The following is a 20,740-nucleotide window of genomic DNA, read 5'->3' as shown; positions in this document are numbered from 1 at the left end:
CTTCATCCAGGTTGATGCTTTATACCCATTCTTCCAGCTTCTTCAAGTCTTGAAGATCCCATTACTCCAAAATTGCTTGCTTAGGACACAGCTGTTAAAAGCTCTTCTGTGTATTTATCCAAGTTCCAGTTATGACTACTTTCCTAATGTGTGCCTTGTTTCTCCTGAGCTCCAGGTACCTTCAGCCACTTGTTACAATGCCTCAACTCTATTTAGGCATTTAAATATTTCTTCAGTTTTAGTGCCTAAGATTTTTTTTTTTAAACAACCAGGTAGTCATTATGAATTTTCCTAATCCCAAGGAATAAAAATCTCTTTTCAAGGGACTGACTTAGCTTCTATTTCTCTGCTTTTATTTCCTGATGAACCACATATCAGCAGGAGTCAACCTTCTAAACCAATATCCCATACCTTAGGAAAACACAGTTCTCTTCTGATAATACCCATTTAATCACTGCCTAGACATAACTTAATATAGTGGAAATCACACAGTAATTTATATATATATATATATATTAGTTTTTTAAGTTGTATATTATATATATATAATATATATATTAGTTTTTTTAAGTTGTAGTAAAATATGCATAACAAAATTAACTATCTTTTTTTTTTTTTTTTTTTGCGGTATGCGGGCCTCTCACTGTTGTGGCCTCTCCCGTTGCAGAGCACAGGCTCCGGACGCGCAGGCTCAGCGGCCATGGCTCACGGGCCCAGCCGCTCCGCGGCACGTGGGATCCTCCCAGACCGGGACACGAACCCGTGTCCCCTGCATCGGCAGGCGGACTCTCAACCACTGTGCCACCAGGGAAGCCCAAATTTACTATCTTAATAACCATTTTAAGTAGACAGTTCAGTAGTGTTAAGTACATTTACACTGTTGCTCAATCAATGTCTAGAACTCTTTTCATTTTGCAAAACTGAAATGTTATGCTAATTAAACAAGTCCCCATTCCCACTTCCTCCTAGCTCCTGACAACCATCATTCCACTTTCTCTATGATTTTGAGTACTTGAGGTACCTCATGGTAAGTGGAATCATACAGTATTTGCCTTTTTGTGACTGGCTTATTTCACATAGCATAATGTTCTCAAGGTTCATCCAGGCTGTAGCATATGTCAGAATTTCCTTCTTAATGCTGAGCAGCATTTTCTGTAAGTATATACTACATTTTGTTTATTGATTCATCCATTGATGAACACTTGGTTTTCTTCCATCTTTTAGTTATAATAATGCTATAAACCTGGGTGTACAAAAATCTCTTTGAAACCTTCCTTTTAATTCTTTGGTTATATGCCCAGAAGAGGAATTGTGGTATTATACAGCTTTATATTTATTGAGATATAATTCACATATTATTTAAAGTATACAATTCAGTGGTTTTAGTAAATTTGCAGAGCTGTGCAACCACTATCACAGTTTTAGAACACTCATCACTCCTGAAAGAAATTCTACCCATAAGCAATCATTCCTCATCTATAAATTGACATCTCTCAAATTTATATCTCCAGCTTGTACCTCTCTCTATTGACATATTCAACTGCTTGGATACCTAATAGGCAAAACAAACGTAACATGTCTGAAAAATGAACCCCTGAACTCTCCCTACAAAACTTACTTTTCCCACAACATTCACACCTCTCATAAAAACTTCACCCATCTAGTGGCTCAAACCAAAAATCTTAGAATCTTCCCTGCCTTCTTTCTTACACACTGTAGTTTTAATCACTCAATAATCTTCCTGGCCAAACCTTCAAAATATATCTAAAATCCAATCTTTTCTCATCACTTTGTCTACTACCACCCTGCTCCTGCCCTTGCCATTCTCCTACTTCTGCCCTTACCTTCCTATAATCTATTCTCAATACAATAGCCCCAGATATCCTTTCTAAAGCAAGTCAGATCATGTCACTCCTCTCTCAATCCCTCCACTAGCTCACTGTTTCACTCAGATTAAAAGCTAAAATCCTTCCAATAGCCCACAAGGCCCTATGTGATATGGTCCACTGCTACTTCTGTGACCTCATCTCCTTCCAGCCCCTTCCTTGTTCTGCCTGCTTCAGTCATACTGGTCACACTCGCTGCTTCTCTGAAAACACCAGGCACCCTCCCATCCTTGAATTCATTGGTTCCTCTGTATGCAATGTTCTTTCCCCAGACCTACATGATTCATTCCATCACCCCAGTAAGACCTTAGCTTAAATACCACCTTATCAGTGACAACTTCTTGACCACTCTTTAAATTTGCAATGTGTCTCATTCACCCCGTACACTTCCTTATCCCCTTGGCCTGTTTTACTTCTCTCCAAAGCTTTTATTGACAGATAATTTTATGCCTTACCCTACCACTCATGATACTTCTTTCAACTTTAAAAATATTAAAAAGACGTAGAGTTAAGAATCATATATTTTTTCAAGGAGAACCTTACTTCACATACTGTTAGGTAAACTGATTTTTTTTCCACTCAAATTAAGATTGCCCTTCAATGTCAACAATCATTTATTGAAAAAGTCAAGTATCATGTTCTTTACAAAACAGTTTTAAACATATTTTACATCTAGGTTGGTTACATTACCTTGCCGATTAACTTCATTTTGAAGTAGCTCTTCCATTGCCTCCTCCTCAGCAATATCTAAAGGTGTGTCTCCTTCACTGTTGACAGCTCCTACGTGTGCTCCCTGACCAATCAAAAACCTGTAAAATTAAAGGGAAGAGAGTTAAGCAATGACGGCATCATCAAAATAAGACTGAATGCATAGCTAATGAGGCAAGCTCCTATGCAAGAGCAGCAATAAAAACCAAGGATAGCATAGGTATTATTTAAGTTTTAAGAAACTACCATAAAGCATGTTTTCTTTCCTTTTTAAAATTTTATATTTCCTAAAATTTTTCTATAATGTACACACATTAACTAATACAAAAATATTATTTTAAAATAATTACAAAGTCTTTCATAGGATTATTTCAGACTGTCTCCATTAAGATTTTTCATTATCTCCACATTGACTAGTTTCCTAACTGAACTTCATGCTCCCAGTCTCATGCCATAAGCAACAGTTCTTAACTTTGGGCTCATGGGCATAATTCAGAAGGTCACTCAGCTGATACAGATATATTAAAATACTGTGTATGTTCATCACTATTTTGAATTAAGGTAATTATTAGACCAACTACTGAGTCTTTTTTTTTTTTTTTTTTTTTGCGGTACATGGGCCTCTCACTGTTGTGGCCTCTCCTGTTGCGGAGCACAGGCTCCGGAGGCGCAGGCTCAGCGGCCATGGCTCACAGGCCCAGCCGCTCCGCGGCATGTGGGATCTTCCCAGACCGGGGCATGAACCCGCGTCCCCTGCATCGGCAGGCGGACTCTCAACAACTGCACCACCAGGGAAGCCCCTACTACTGAGTCTTTTTATTTAATGTGTTACTAAAGAAGCACATACATACTTTGTACTCAGTATTTTATTTTATGCATCCAAAACAATACTAAGAACATATTCACAGGTTTCATCAGACCTGACAAAGGGATCCAGATACAAAATGGTTGCGAATCTCTTTCACTATGCCAACTGCACATCTCCCAGAATCATCTATTTAACACAACCAGAGTCAATTTCCAACTTAAATTCTTTGAATGGTTGTCCATGCTAGGAGAAAACATATGTACATGGTCCTTACTGATCTGGTTTTGTCTTCTTTTCAGCCTCATCCCTCTTCCTTCTTGTATCACACTTTAGACTCCAACAATAGGGAACTGTTTGTAGTTCCAAATTAAGCCATGTTCTTTTGGCATCCCTGATTTTACTTTTCTATATATAAAGAATGGCTCCCTTTTTTTCCGATGTTCCTAATCAATCTAACTCTTATTGGTATATATATATTTTTTACAGGCTACATGACAATATTCGCATTATCAAAACAGTGAAGGACAAAAAGCCCTCAGAGTTTTAAAAAAAGAAGAAAAAAAGAAAAAACTCCCTTATATCTCTCCTTCTGTTACCATGTTCCCTCCCCAGAGATAAACACTATCAACAGCATGGCAAATATCTTTCTGGTACCTTTGCTATGAATTTATATGTGTGTCTATAAAGAAATATATACAGTCACTTTTGAGGTTCTTTTTGTAGAACAAAAATTAATGGGATTACTTTAAATGTACTGGAGTGCAACACTTGCCTTCTAATAGCTGAAAAATATTCCACAATATGGCTGGATCATACTTTTATTTAATGCCATCCTCCTAATGGATGTGTTCTTAAATGGACAATTTGACATTATCAATCCTTAAAATTTTTCTCAACGTGATGAGAATAAAGCATCTTATCATTGTTTTCTTTCCTGATTACACACGAGTTTGAAAAAAAATCTGGATATGTTCACTAGCATTTGTATTTTCTCCTTTTGTGAACTTCTTATTTACTTCTTTTGCTTATGTTTTTAATGTGTGCCTTAACTCAACAAATACTTATGGGGTGTTGTTACAGACTGAATGGTTTTGTGCTCCTCCAAAATTCATGTTGAAACCCCAAACCACCAATATGATGCTATTAGGAGGTAGGGTTTTGGGGAGGTAATTAGGTATAGATGAGGTAGAGGTTGGAGAACCCATGATGGGATTAATGTTTTTAAAGAGGAAGAGAGTAGAGCTCATTGTGTCTCTGCATGGAGGGCACAGCAAGATGGCAGACATCTGCAAGTCAGGAAAAGAGCCCTCACCAAACACAGAATTAGCCAGCACCTTGATCTTGAACCGTCTAGTCTCCAGAACTGTGAGAAACAAATGTCTGTTGTTTAAGCATCCCAGTTTATGGCATTTTCTTACAGCAGCCAAAGCTGACTGAGACAGGTGTCTACTATGTATCTACCACTATGTTACATGTCAGGCATATAATAGTAAGCAAAAACAAATGCAGACCTTCCCCTCAAAGATCTTATAATCTAGAAAGAGAGCTAGATTAATTCCCTAAATACATGTAAAACTTTGATGTCTTATAACAGTGAGTTATGTCTACAAGTGAATAACAGAATAATTTGATTTAGTAAGGTCAGAAAAGGATTCTCTGAACAATATATAGATACTAGCAAACATAATGGAAGGAGAGTATGTTCCAGGAGAGAGAACAAAAGGCACCAAAAACCTGTGACAGGAAGTTTGTATGACTAGACAAGAGTTTGGTTCATTCTCCTGAGAGTAAATGAAAGAATCAATCTCTATATAATATGTCAGGTGCACCCCAAAGTCAGTGAATGTTTATTTTGTAAGATCTGTAAATGATCAACTATGTGTTTCAAAGAGATCACCTTTGTGAAGTATGGAAAATGAGAATGGAGAAAGAATGAAAGTAGTCAGACCAGCTTAATGAGCTACTGCAGCAGTAGACAAAAATTATGTTGGAAGCTTGAATTTGATGGAGGAAATGGATAAATTCCAGAGATATCTAGGAGATACTAGAGATCAGCTGGATATGAGAAGCGAGGGCGAGGAAGGTGTCTATGACACACTGAAGTTCTTGACTTGTCTGTGATAGATGGACAGTGGTACTAATAAATGATACACAAAAAAATAAGTTATTCCCTCCTTCCGACAAATAGATGTGCTGCAAATATTTTTTCCATATTGTCACCACATTAAAAAAAAAGCAAACCTTTTCTTACAGCATTTTGTATTTGAGTGAAATTTAAAGGTTGTATGAAGTCAGGTCTGTAAATCTTTTGCTTTAAGAAGGACTTTACCGACTAGCTATTGATATCTGTGTGGAGCTGTAACTTTTACAAGACACACACACATAGAAAGAGAAAGACAGAAAAAGGAAAGAATATACACTATAAAGTTAACAGAGGTAGCATTAGGAGGAATTTGCTTTCTTAATTTTTTTAATTTTATTTTTTAGCCACACTGTGCAGCATGTAGGATCTCAGTTCTCAGACCAGGGATCAAACCCGCGTCACCTGCAGTGGAATTGTAAAGTCTTAACCACTGGACCACCAGGGAAGTCCCACATTAGGAGGAATTTGTATTACTTGGGGTTTTCGTGGGGAGGGGGGGGGGATTCTTTTGTTATCCTAGTTTTCTGCAGCAAGTTTATTTTGTGTATGTATATTAGACTACAAAAATGGCTACCATGCCATTTTGTAGCCTGGTATTTTTACAATTAATAATATGTTATGAACATAACATATAACATAATAATATGTTATAAACATTTCTCCTTGTGCAAAACAATGTTTCATTTTTATGATCTTCACGGGGACTTCTACAAACAGAAGTCATATTTGAATTGAAGAAAATTTTTCTGTTTCACAGTTTTAAAAAATGTAATATAAAACTAATGAAGAACATTTATATACTACAAATAAATAAATAAATGAATCTGGAGCAAAAAAAAAATAAGATATTAGCGGAGCAGAACCTGTGCTATGCTCCAGGGGAATATGTACGTATTCTGCTAGGCAAAATCTCAAACAATCAGAGATATTTACATAAAACCACGTATATTTTGCTTAGATATTAGAAATCATTCACAGGATGTAAAGACAGAATAAAAGGAAGACCTCACAGTGGCTGCAGGTCTAGCAGAGGGAAGCAGAGACTCAAGGAAATAACAGGTCAAAGCCAAAATGAGACAATCCAAAATTTATATAAACAGGAAGGATGTTAAGAGAAACTAACAAGAGTAAAGTTCCGAAAACTGCTGGCAGGAAGTAGGGCCTGCAGCAATCCCTGAGCCAAAAGTTTAGGTATAAATATGTATGCATACAATTCACAAACCTCTCCATGACTCAAGAACTATTATTTGCAAATGTAAATAAAATAAACAAAACCCCATGGCATTAATTCTTATTTACCACGAATAATCTCAAAAAGCCATTCAAAGATTGGCTGGGTGAAAAAAAGCATAAACATTTAAATTCTGCAGACTTTGGGTTTGGTTCCCACCTCTGTTTCTTGACAGCTGTGTGATATTCATCAACTTAAAACATTTGAAACCTAGCTTATAGGTAACTTACAGGGCTGTGTTATGTTTAAATGAGTTAATGTCTAAAAATAAAATTAAAATTCTATCTGTTATCACATCATGCAAAATCATCACACTTAGAAAGCAATGTTTAAGATAATGTGAAACAAAACAGGCTATCTGGAATACCAGAAACTCACTTTGTGGGACCCTTGGAGATACTGAAAACAGATGGTCAGATTTCCTTCAGAACAAAAAGGGCTGGGGTACTAAAAGCAGCTCATGGGACTGCTGATTAGGAAAAATACACTATTTTATTGTAAGATTTCTTGGGGGGGAAAAAAAAAACTATGAAGATTTCACACAGGAGTCCCAAACTGAAAGTCAGAATATTAGGCTGTTTCTCAGATGGGTAACTTTTTTGAATGCTTCAGGGTTTTTAAAAAAAAAAAAAAAAAAGGGCAGGCTTTTATTTGCTTAACAATGGTTAATGATGTCCTTAAGCAATACAAAAGAGGCCAACATAGGAGATGCCACCTATTGAATGATGAAAATCGTTATAAATTACTGAAGTGAAAAATGGTAAACTGCTAGGTTTACTGAGATTTATAATAACCTACAGCTTGGAGTCAATAAATAATTTTGGATAATTAATAAACCTCAAATTCAAGACATGATCCAAATGGATTTCTACAAAATTATTTGCATATGTGTGAATTTAAAAATCTAATAAAAGGTGTAAAACTTGTTAACCAAATTAACGGTTGCAACTTGGATGTGGTATATTAGATGGATAGGATTCTATCTGGGTTAGAATGATTCAATGTTAACTGAATTCAGCAGACAAATTTGACAGTCTCGTAATTATCTTGGATTCTGAGTTTTGTCAAAAGCCAAACCACAGAAGAGATTGAGAAGGAGAAAGTTCATTTTAAAAATCTGATGTTTTAATTTAAGCCCTTGTCTTTAAATTAGAAGCTAATGAGAACATAGTAATCAAAGAGACAAAGAGAAAGAAATTTCATCAGCAAGAGCTGAATATATTTAGTGTTCAGACTTAATGTACATTGTTTTATTTACTGTAGAAAAACTAGTATCAAGAAGTTGTTTTAACCAATACATGGATTTTTCATGTATTCAATACATGAATTTAAAAAATTCGAAACATCAGTGCAGGCTTAAAAAAGAAATTCTGTCATACAGATGAATCTCAAGGCCATTATGGCAAGCAAAATAACCCAGTCACAAAAGGCCAAATGCTATATGATTCCACTCATATGAAGTGTCTAAAGTTGTCAAAATCATAAAAACAGCAAATAGAAAGGTGGTTACCAAGGGCTAGGGGAGTGGGGAGGGGAAATTAGTTTTTACCAGGTAGTTTTGGTATCACAAGATGAAAAATCCTAGAGATCTGCTGCAAAACAATGTGAATATGCTTAACACTATTAAACCATACACTTTAAAATGATATAAGGCCAAGATGAAATATTTAATATTATGTTTTTACCACAATAAAAAAAAACCCCACAAAGTCAGAAAACCACTGAAATAGTTGTTTCTTGAAAATTCAAATGAATTACTCAAAGCCATCCAATGAGACAGAAATTATGAAAACTAAGCTACCTGAACTTTTCAAAGACGGGTAAGAGAACACTGTACTATTAACTTCAAAAATAAATGCAGACATCCTTGGTGGCACAGTGGTTAAGAATCTGCCTGCCAATGCAGGGGACACGGGCTCGATCCCTGGTCCAGGAATATCCCACATCCCGCGGCGCAACTAAGCCTGTGTGCACAACTACTGAGCCTGTACCCTAGAGCCCATGAGCCACAACTACTTAGCCTGCGTGCCATAACTACTGAAGCCCACACGCCTACAGCCCGTGCTCCACAACAAGAGAAGCCACCGCAATGAGAAGCTTGCGTACCGCAACAAAGAGTAGACCCACTCGCCACAACTAGAGAAAGCCCACGTGCAGCAACAAAGACCCAATGCAGCCAAAAATAAATAAATAAAATATATTAAAATATATATTAAAATAAATAAGTAAATAAATGCTATTTTCTTTTGGAAGCCTCTGAGCAACATAAAATCAGTGTAAATAACCTTATGCATCTTTAGCGGGAATGCACTTTCCTATTTCATATTTGAAGTTCTATATCACAATAAAAAACAGTTGAAAGTAACTATAACAGTAAGAATCCAAACAAAAATTCTGACCTGGAACTTTTGAAAGTTTTCTTTAAAATAACAGTTCTTTCCTTCAGCACCTGACAAAAGAGGGATCCACTTCCTTCTGGTCTCCATGTTTCTGATGAGAAGTTGGCTTTAATGTAATGTCCCCTGCCCCAATATTATAGTAGTTCCTTTCTCACTGCTTTCAAGATTTTTACGTTGTCTTTTGTTTTCAGAACTGCTTTGGTTTACCCTGTTTGGAATCTGCTAAACTTCCTGAATCTGTAGGTTTATATCTTTTGCCAAGTTTGAATAAGTTTTTAGCCATCATTTATTATTTCCTTAAATACTTTTCCAGCCATGCCCTCTTTCTCTTCTTCTGGGACTCCAGTGGCATTAATGTTAGCTCTCTGGTATACTCCCACAGACCCCTGAGGCTCTGTTCATTTTATTTTAGCCTATTTTCTCTCTGTTGCCCAGATTTGGTAATTTCTGTTGTTCTGTTTTTCAGTTCACCAATTCTTTCTTCTATCCCCTCCATTCTGCTGCTGAGCCTATCTGCTATTTATTTCGGTTACTGGATTTTTCAGTTCCAAAATTCCCATTTGGTTCCCCTTCATATCTTCTATTTCTTTGCAGACTTTTTTTGGCTGAGACTTGCTTTCATTTGTTTGAAGCATACTTGTAATTGGTTGTTGAAGCATTCCTGTCATACCTTCTCTATAATCTCTGTCAAATAATTTTAAGATTAATATCTCTGTAATCTTAATGCTGGTCCCTACTGTCTTTTTTTTTTTTTGCGATACGCGGGCCTCTCACTGTTGTGGCCTCTCCCGTTGCGGAGCACAGGCTCTGGACGCGCAGGCTCAGCAGCCATGGTTCACGGGCCCAGCCGCTCCGCGGCATGTGGGATCCTCCCGGACCAGGGCACAAACCAGTGTCCCCTGCATCGGCAGGCGGACTCTCAACCACTGCGCCACCAGGGAAGCCCCCTATTGTCTTTTTCATTCAATTTGAGATGTTCCTTGGTATGACAACTGATTTTCAATTGAAATTGGAACACTCTGGGCATTATATTATGAGACTCTAAATTGTGCTTAAATCTTCTATGTTAGCTGACTATATTTGGCCCTGCTCTAGCAGAAAAGATGGGGAGATGCCATCTCATTATTACAAGGTAGGGGTAGAAGTTCAGGTTCCCCACTCAGCCACCATTGACACTAGCGATGGAACGGTTCCTTGTTACTTCTGACTCCTCATCAAGCCTTCACTGATACCTCCCTGGCTAAGGAGGCTATGGGTACCTCACTACTACACCCTATGTGGCCTCCACTGACACCGTAAGGGGAGAAAGAGTTAGGCCTCTTTACTGACGGGTGGTGGTGAAAGTATTTACTCTCTACCAGGCCTCTTCTGACTCCACCCCAGTGGGGAGGAGTAGGAGCTCCTTTTTACTGCCAGGTGGGGGTGTAAGTCCAGGCTTCCCACGTGGTCTCCAGTGACAGTTAGGGGAGGGCTAGTTAACTATCCGATGGGGATGAAAATCTTGGCAGGCTCTGTATCTGGCCTAATCTGACATCATGACAGTAGAGGTGCTAGGACACCTCATGATAGCCTGGTAATGTTGGAAGTCTATGCTCCCTACCTGGCCTTTTCTAGTGAGGGTACAGGTGGGACCAAGGTTTTTTTCTGCAGTGTTTGGCTGGAGTAGTTTTTTTTTTAAGGTTTTAGGGTGCCCCTCTCCTAGTATTTGGCTAAAGAGGTTAGGCTTTTGTTGAGGCTTTTTTGGGGGGGCAGTGTGGGGCCATTGGTGCTTCTGGGTTATCAGCTTCCTCAGTTCCAAGTGTGGTATATCTGAGGCAAAGAGAAAAGCCAGAAACTTACTCCCGTCATTCTTTGGATCCTGAGATCCCCAGCTGTTCTGTCTTCTATCTTATAGAGTCTTTGTATGTTTTATATATCATGTTCAGGGCTTTTAGTTGTATTCAGCAGGAGGAAAAACGTATCTATTCTATTTTCCAAGAAGCAGAAATTCTCATTTTTAATTGTCAGGAAATTGTAATGTTTATAACATTACCAATTTTAACCTTTTAAAAAATTTCATTTTGTCAAAATCCCACAGGTGGAAGTATTATTTTTATATATAAACCCTGTTACTAGTCCAATAACATGGACTAATGTAACTTGCCAAATACTGTGCTAAATTTCTGACATCATGGTTTCACAATTATGCTACAGATACAATTGATTATGCCGAGAGCAAAGACCAGGCTATTGTGTGTGAGAGAAATGAATCTATCTACGAAAGTGGGCTCTATTTTCCAGTTATCTAGGCACCCGGATTGTCAAAACAAAACAAAACACAAAAACAAATTCAAAATGTGCAGAAGGATTTAAATTCCTCTCTTCTCTTTGCAAAACCACCTTTAAATACAGGAAATTCTGTAGGTTCTGTCTTCAGCATTTCTTATTTCTCTTAATTATTCCCCAGAGCAGTGACTATACTTCTTTGACCATGCACTAACTCCTGAAAATGCATATTTATTTATTAAAATCAATTACATGCACTACTGTCTTACTTTATTACTGTATCTCTCAATTCCCAGAGGCAAAAATCCTACTGATTGTGTAATAATTCTAAGATATACATTTTCCCCAAATTTTAATATTGCTGAAATCTTCTACAATCTATTGACCTTACAATCAATGATGTCTCAGCAATGGACAATGGCCACGATATGGTTGTCATCATCTGTCTTCATGTAACCCCAGTCACAGCTATTCATATTGTTTTCAACTTCAACTGATTTATGTGCGTTCATACCTTTTATACCTTATTTACTGAGCTTAACTGTTACTTAAAATGTCTTCCTGGATGGTGTCTGAAACTTTTTGTTGATACCTTGTAGTAAGATCAAGAAAGCACCACCAACACTTGCAGAATGCTATCAGTGGCTTAGAAGAAAATCCCAAAGGCAACAATAAAACATTCTTAAGCAATGCTGCATCCAAGACACTACAATTAGATAAAGAATGATACTGTGTGTTTGGGGGAAAAAAAACCCAAGGTGCTAAAAAACAAAAAACCACACACACTGTATTACAGGGTTTTTTTTTAACCTTTTAAATTGGTATATAAAATAATGACAATGTGTTATGACGATGGCATCTTAGATTTAATGAAATTCAGTTTACGCATTATAAACATACCCAAAGAAGTCCTGGCTTCCTATTGCACCTTTTTAATTGGCATCTCAAACTAGGCTTATTTAAATTCACATTCCACTACACTCGAATTTCCTCTGCTTCCCTCAATCTTGCTCTTTAATTCCTTAATACTAAACTTAAAGGGCATCACTTTCCCAATTACAAAGGCTAGAAAGGGAGGCAGAATGGTGTAGTGTCTTTAAGTGCAAACTTGACAAGTTAGACTGTCTAGGTTCAAATCCTAGCTCTGCCAATTATCGTGTGATTTCTCTCTATGACTCAGTTTCCTCACCTATAAAATAAGAATTATAATACGGGCCAACCATCACTCATCCAAACCCAAATTTCAAAACTTTTCTTTTTTTAAAATAAAGAAAGAAATAAGTAAATATTTATTTATTTATTGCTGCATTGGGTCTTCATTGCTGTGCGCGGGCTTTCTCTAGTTGTGGTGGGCGGGGTCTACTCTTCATTGCAGTGCATGGGCTTCTCACTGCAGTGGCTTCTCTTGTTGCGGAGCACAGGCTCTAGGCACATTGGCTTCAGTAGTTGTGGCACACGGGCTCTAGAGTGCAGGATCAGTAGTTGTGGCTCATGGGCTTAGTTGCTCCGTGGCAAGTGGGATCTCCCCAGACCAGGGCTCAAACCTGTGTCCCCTGCACCGGCAGGTGGATTACTAACCACTGCGCCTCCAGGGAAGCCCTCAAAACTTTTCATATTTTAGAAATATAATATTGTAGATTATGCAACACTCTTATTGCATCTGAGGCAGTACTCCATATCCAAACACGTTAATATTTTTGCAAAAAATAAGTTTAGTTAAGTGGGAGAGAAACAAAGACTATAAATAGCCTCGTATCAGTTCAAGTCATGGTGAGTTGCCAAATGAGCCTACACCAAACTTATAATTTATTTTGTCATTTTTCAGAGTTTTGAGGGTTTGGAATTGTGCATCTGGGCCTGTGGGGTGGTGGCAGCAATATATTTTCATGTAATTGTTAGGATGACCAAAATTATGTATATTAAAGGACTTAGAGCAGTAACTGGCACACAGTAAGCACTCAATAAATGCTAGCTATTATCAGCATTATCACTACCTTTGATTTTTCCTCCCACCTTACTATCTAGATGCAGTGAATCACACCAAGCCTTATTAATTTTATTTTCCAAATTTCTTTCAGATCTGCCCCACTTCCAAGCTCACTGCCACTGCCCTGTCTCTAACTCCCTAATCCCTAATCTGTTCAAACTCCCTAATCAGTCAAGAATTGTCTTCTTAAAATACGGAGTATGGATTATCATGTTCCTAAAAACGCATCACCACTAAAGGTCAGTTAGCAAGGCATACAAATTCCTCTGTGCTGTAGTCTCAGTTCCCTCTTCCTGTCGTATCAGTTACTCTCTCCATATACCACTAACACTCCTCTCCTCAAAAAACGACGACTTCCCTAGTGGCGCAGTGGTTGAGAGTCCGCGTGTCAATGCAGGGGACACGGGTTCGTGCCCCGGTCGGGGAGGATCCCACATGCCGCGGAGCAAGCTGGGCCCGTGAGCCATGGCCACTGAGCCTGCGCGTCCGGATCCTGTGCTCCGCAACGGGAGAGGCCACAACAGTGAGGCCCGCATACCGCAAAAAAAAACAAAACAAAAAAACCCAAAATACATAGTCTGCTTTACACTAACTATGTATCATTCTTGACAAGAAATATGTAAATAACCGAAATGCATGGATTTGCCAACTCTTCTTGGTGCTCAAATACCCACATATCAAAGTAAATAGGACAAATGACTACTTCACTCTCTCCTGCTCCTCTCATCTAGCTAGGTCTGCTCTAAGACCAAATGATCAGATGATAGTTTTCTTTATTAAATAATCCAGGAGAACCAAGAGCTTAGCTATTTTTCACTAAAAGTAGTGACCAAAAATAGAATTATGAATAACAACAACTAATTCAGCTAACTTTACTGATAACTAAATATATGCCATAGATTGTGCTAAGTGTCTTATAAACACTATCTCATCGAATCTTCACAATAATCTTCTAGAATAGAGATAAGCGTTAACACTCCTATTTTAAAGATGAGGAAACAGAGGTTCAGAGAAGCTGGTAATTTGTCTAAAGTTAATAGCAATTAATTAGCAGAGTTAAGATTAAAATAGAGTTGTCTCATTTCTGAGCTTGATATTAGGAATATTATAACGTTTCTCATAGGCATGGTGGTGCAATTTATATAGTTCTTAAATTGGTAGGAATTTCTGATTCTTTTACCAAAAATAACAACACTATTGAATTCCAGGCAGAGGAATCAGCAGGTGCAGATTATGAAGCAAGATGCCTAGTTTGTTTAAAGGCTCAGCAAGGGGACCAGTTTGGCTAACAAAGAGAGCCTGGAGAACGTGGAGAAAATGACATCACAGAGGTAACAGAGGGTCAAACCACAGCCTGTAGGCCACCAGAACTCTGGTTTCTAAATGCATTATAAACCCACTGGAGGGTGAAGGGCTTTGAATTAAAATGTGATGTTATTCCACTTGCAATATTTTAAAAGGATCATTCTGGCTGCTGTGCAGAAAACAGATGGGGGGAAGAGGATGGTTATGGTTAGAATGATTCCAACTGCAATAATTTCAGTGAAGAACAGTGTCCAGGATCAGGGAGAAATGAAAGAGGTGATGAAACAGTTAGATACTGGATATATTCTGAAGGATAAGCCAAGAGAAATCTTGAGGATTCTGTTGTATGTTTATGAAATAAAGGTTACAGTGAAGAAGAAAAGCCATGCCATAAATAAGCCACCACAAATATTTTAAAAAATTATATCCTTAAATAGCTGATTCTTTAATGATCAAATAACAAAGCTAATGAAACTTTTTCCATGCTGTAAATAAGACCATGAAGATGTCACTGAATGTCACTACCAGTATATTATAATGATATGAAATCTTCAGCAATGTCTTCAAAACTACTCCAAACGTGAAGAAAAATGTTAAATGTACTAATCAACATTTCATTCTATATACTATAAAACTACATAATGCTAGCCTAACACAGGGCTAATTTTCTCTGCTATTGAAAAAGTTTAATACAAACACTAAAGCTACTCAAGATAAAAGCATTCCTTAAACATCTGTGGCAGAAGGCTAAAAAAGAAATGTAGTGACAAAATTAAAAAGAGACAAAAGAGATTATAATCACATCAATAACCAAAATGTTAATAAAACAAATCATTTAAGTTTTATTATTCAAATACAAAATATTTTTTTATTCTTATAAGTCATAGGAATTTTTGTTTATGTGAAAAATAAAGACAATGCCAAGGCTAAAGTTACAGTCATTCAAATAAATAACATTCACTGGTCCATCAAGAAGGACAAGCTGAATAAACTACAATGACACTGCACAATAGAGTACTAAATACTACACCTGAAGAGAACAATGAGAAATAGCTCTATAACCCACTATATAGTGGTCTCCAGGATGGACTGTTAAGTGAAAAAAGAAAACTGGAGAAATAGTGTATGACAGTCTTTCATTTATCTGCAAAGAGGGAATAATACGTATATTAAAACACAAACTGGGATAAAATATAAAATTTAAAAATGTTACCCATAGGAAATAGGGTGGTAGAGTAGGGACTGCCGTTAGAACCTGGTATTTTATGTAAATTATAAAACAAAATTAAACTAAACAAAAAACAAACTTGAACAAACTTAAACAAAAAACAAACAAACAATGAACTTAATGGTATTATCTAGTTAGTGGCATAACCACACGGAAAAGAATTATTCCAAGTGACTTCAGCACACACAGTAATTTGATGGTATATTCCAAGTGGGATACCATAAGGACAAAAAGAAATGTCACCCCCCCTCACCCCTGCCAAAAAACCAAAGACAAAACCCCAAACTTCAAAATGCTTTCAGTAATCATTATTGTTGTGGTACTGTTATAAGCAATCTAATGTATATGTAATATATGATGAAGCAAATTAGTATTATGTGTTATTTTAATTCTACAGTTCTTGGCAACAAAGTAGGGGAGAAAGGAAATATTGATACAAGATAGAAGAGGTTAAAGAAAGACACCCTGATGCTGAATTTGAATTTGAAAGAATGATCAATGCAGCAGCAATGAGCACTTCTAGCACCCATTACAAGGAACAGGTTTCCTCAGAGAAATGGCAATTCCAGACCCAGGGCAGGAAATATAAAAGATGAGTCTGGAACATTTTTATACTACTAAAGAGCAAGGAAGCTTTTAAAGATCACTTTATTTGGTCATGTCCCAAGGTCTTAGAAGCCAACATGAAGAGACTCTTGTAGACCAAAGATGGTACAATTTGCTAATCAATAAGGGCAATAACTGCAATGGATTGAAATACATCAAGTAGGTTTAAATACATGTGCTCAAATTATTTAGATCTCAAAAAAGTCAATTAGTCCTTTTTGAAGGTAACTAGAAAACCAACTCATTATTTTAAAAATCAGTATATGGAGGGAAAGAATAAAGAATATATCCTGTTTGCCTGTAAAACTTGTACAAGGGGTAACCAAATAGTAGATATGAGGCAGTTTCCTTTACGAAAATATTTCAGCTAATAAAAAAGAAAGGCATAGTTTAAATGTTGCCATTGTAAAACTCCTATGTCTTCATCTAATTATTTCTTCATCTCATTATTCTTTTATCTATTATTTCTTTATTTTATTTGTTATTATTTCTTGGTTATTGAAAGCCAAGTCAGAGGACTTGGTTTTCAATGTTTTGCACATAATTTAAATATATAATTCAGTTATACTTAATGGCTAGAGTTATAATTAACCGATCGTTATAGACTGGAACAATAAATTGAATACATAATTTCTTGGGCTCCATAATCATTCTAGTATGTCCAGAAGTCATAGTTCTAGTATGTCCAATTTTACTTCTAGTCCATAGCCCAATGACATCCAACTACAACTTTTAGGGAAGAATACCTTGATGTGACAGTGAGAATTTTATACTGCCTGTATTAGTTTGCTAGTATTACCATAACAAAATACCATAGACAAAGTGGCTTAAACAATAGAAATTTATTTTCTCATAGTTCTAGAAGTTCTGGAAGACCAAGATCAGGGTGTTGGCAGGTTTGGTTTCTTCTGAGGCTTCTCTCCTTGGCTTACAGATGGCCACCTTCTAACAGTGTCCTTACGTTGTCTTTTCTCTCTGTGTGCAAGACCCTGGTGCCACTTTTTGTGTCCAAATTTCCTCTTATAAAGATACAGTAAGATTGGATTAGGGCCCACCCTAAGGGACTCATTTTAATTTAATCATCTCCATCTATACAGTCACATTCCAAGGTTCTGGGGGTTAGGCCTTCAACATATGAATTTTGTGGGGACATGATTCAGAGCGTACACTGTCAATTCAGCACCCCAAAGGAAGAGAATAATGTTAATGCGTACATTTCAATATCTGACCCATCAGTACATAGTAAAACAATGCATATACTGACCAGTAACATTATGCTCCCCAAACTCACTTCATTTATTCTTCCTCTAATCCACTCTGGCGAAGGGGCATTATTAAACAATCTCTATTTTTGGTTTTCCCTAAGACTTCTACCTTACTCATAGCAGGGAGATGTTGAAAGTAATTATTTTGGTGAAAATGTGAGAAAATTGAGCCAGAATATGAAGAGCTATCATTCATCTATTCACTTGGCTTTTGCTAGGCTAGAGACCAGATGTGAAATTGTTAATTGTCTAGAAACTAAACTGCAACCTCACATTCTTTGTTCTACTGTCTCCAATAGTGGTCAAAAATTTAGAACTCGCTGTATCCTACCTAATCATCCACAAATCCTCATAGTGAACTATCTGTGCTTCACTGTTTGTTTTACCTCTCAGTTCAATAGGGTTGAATTAGTACTATTCTGTGCAAAATGTAGTTGGTAAAGAAGCATGTAAACAACTGATATGTTAGAGATGATGATGAATCAGCCAGGAACATTAGAAGGGTTTCTGGAAGAAGTGATTCTAACACAAACTGCTGAAGTCTGGTAGTAGCTGGTCAAGTAAAGAAATGAGGCAAATGAATCACTATGAGCAAAGACACAATGATATGAACCAGCAGGGAATGCTGGGGAACTGAAAGTAGTCTATATTGACAGAGTAAAAAATGTAGAAAGCAATATGAGAAACAAGAGCTAGGAAGAAGCCAGATCATTCCCATTTTATAAATAATATTAATCATAGAGGCTAAGTAGCTCAGCCAAGGGCACAAAGGTAAAGAATGGCAGAACCATTTTGCAAACAAATTTAACTCCAAATACATCACTTAGCAGAGTGACCCCATGGTTTATAACTGTTGTCTCTACGTCATTATTAATAGGGCCTTCCTTTACCCTATAAATGATCTGATTTGGGAGGTATCTTTCACCCTACCTCTTAAGCCACCATGCTATAATGTTTTCTAGACCCAAGAAAACTAGGATTTTGGATTTCATTAACTTCTCTCACTCATTAGTGAAATTAATTACTGAAAGAGATAATGCTGGTGAAAATAATCATGCATTTAGAAGGGTTTTAGGCAATCATCACCTAACAAATAGCCCAGTATATACGAGAGTTGAACTGTCTTTTATAAAAATATTATCATTATTTAAAAAATCTCAGAGGGCAGAAAGAGCAAAAAAGGAAAAGTCATCATTCTTTTAATTTTAATTTTGTTCGAAAAAACTATATATTTAAATATAGTTGACCCTTGAGCAACATGAGGGTCAGGGGTGCTGACTTTCTCTGCAGTTAAAAATCTGTGAATAACTTATAGTTGGCCCTCCACATAAGCAGACCCCCTGTACCCATGGTTCCTCAGTATTCCTGGTTCCACAACAGTGGATTCAACCAACTGCACATCACGTAGTACTGAAGTATTTACTGTTCAAAAAACTCCATGTATAAGTGGAACCACGCAGTTCAAACCTGTGTTGTTCAAGGGTCAATTATACTTCAGTTATACCACAGCCATTAATGCCTATATAAAGGTAGTTAGATCAGCAAAACTATAGTCAACCTTGGTCAAAATAGGTCATTTTTGTTTGTATAAGTCCTATGAAACACATATTCCGTATCCCACTTTCCAAAAAGAAGAAAAGTTGTAGTTACTCTACTTAAACTATTAACACCTGCAGCGGACTGCCCACCCCTCCTCACACTTATTTCCTGGCATTAAAAAAACTGAATATGCCAGATACTTGTTTCTCCCAGCAAAGACATGGGCAAGTTACCAAGCCCAGGCCAACATAAGTCCCTTAAGGGGAAATCTGCTATAGTCAGAGGGCTCTCTAGGGAAGGTTTCCCTCCTTGATAGTCACAGAATACGGAGAAGATACTTTCCACTCCCCATCCACTTTTTATTTTGCTCTTGGATGTGCATATGTAAAAACACAATTCAGGAGTTGTGGTAATCATCTTGTGACCAGGAGGGGACAAGGCTAAGAATAAAGTCCATATTTGGGAAAGGGAGAAGAAGAAAACACCTGAAGACTCCAAGCCCTGATGACAGCACTCAGCAGCTTAATAAATAAACCTGAATGCCCTTCCTCTAAACTATGTATTATCCTGTACAACAAGTACCCTTTCTCTTTAGGTCAGTTTAAGTTTGATACTGTTACTTGCATCTAAAATCATCCCAACTGACACAATGGGTTGTTAATCAAGTCTACAAGAGGAAATTATTCAGGACAATTATTACTGTCTTTTCAAACTCAGAAGCATGAATTAAAAAGGAAACACAGGATTACACATCTGAAGAAAGAAGCTGGGTTTTCATTTTCCCAAAAATATAAAAAAGATAATGGTCAAAAGTTAATACATACTGAGTATTTCCTATGTGCCAGGAACTATACTTGGTGGGTTATCTCAGTTAACCCTCACAACAAACCTAGAAAATATTATTCCCATTCTACAGAGAAGAAAGCTGACGATTATAAAAGCTAAGCAACTTGCCCAAGGTCATAACCCTTGAGAGTGGTTGAGGAAGCCTTCATAATCCACATTAGTTGACTTAAGAACCTAAGTACCAAATATTTAAGGACAGCTGAAGATAAATGCACCTTAGCTATTTTTTCTATGAAGATGAAATCCAAGCCCTTTGTTGAGCATGAAAAGAACAGAAAGGAATAAAGAGAACCACAATTAAAATTATGAATAACCACTGTTGATTTACAATAGCAAAAAGAATCCTTCATTTTACACATAAAGAAATCAAAGCCCAGAAAGAGGAAACAAATTATCAAAAGGTGTAGCGCAGTCAGTGTTAGAGTCAAATAGCTCAGATTTTCTGATTCCCAGAGCACTTTTCATTTCACCAAACACTGCCTCTCCTTTAAACTGGTATACTGTATCTCCATTACATATGGGGG

The 20,740-nt window shown here is 37.0% G+C and overlaps 1 protein-coding gene across 3 annotated transcripts in view; it reads right to left on the bottom strand.

Moving 5' to 3' along the window:
- The window catches only part of PPP1R12A (protein phosphatase 1 regulatory subunit 12A), a 92,142-nt gene that overhangs the window by 70,468 nt on the left and 934 nt on the right, over positions 1-20,740 (bottom strand). For all 3 annotated transcript variants that reach the window (XM_007450154.1, XM_007450155.1, XM_007450156.1), the window contains exon 2: positions 2,577-2,695. In XM_007450154.1, the coding sequence (XP_007450216.1) occupies positions 2,577-2,695 (119 nt within the window). The remainder of the gene's footprint in view (positions 1-2,576; positions 2,696-20,740) is intronic.

The sequence above is a fragment of the Lipotes vexillifer genome, unplaced genomic scaffold (genome assembly GCF_000442215.2).
Source record: "Lipotes vexillifer unplaced genomic scaffold, Lipotes_vexillifer_v1.1 scaffold694, whole genome shotgun sequence".
NCBI lineage: Eukaryota > Metazoa > Chordata > Mammalia > Artiodactyla > Lipotidae > Lipotes > Lipotes vexillifer.
Note: the sequence above shows the minus strand (reverse complement) of the source record. Positions and strands in the feature narration are given on the sequence as shown.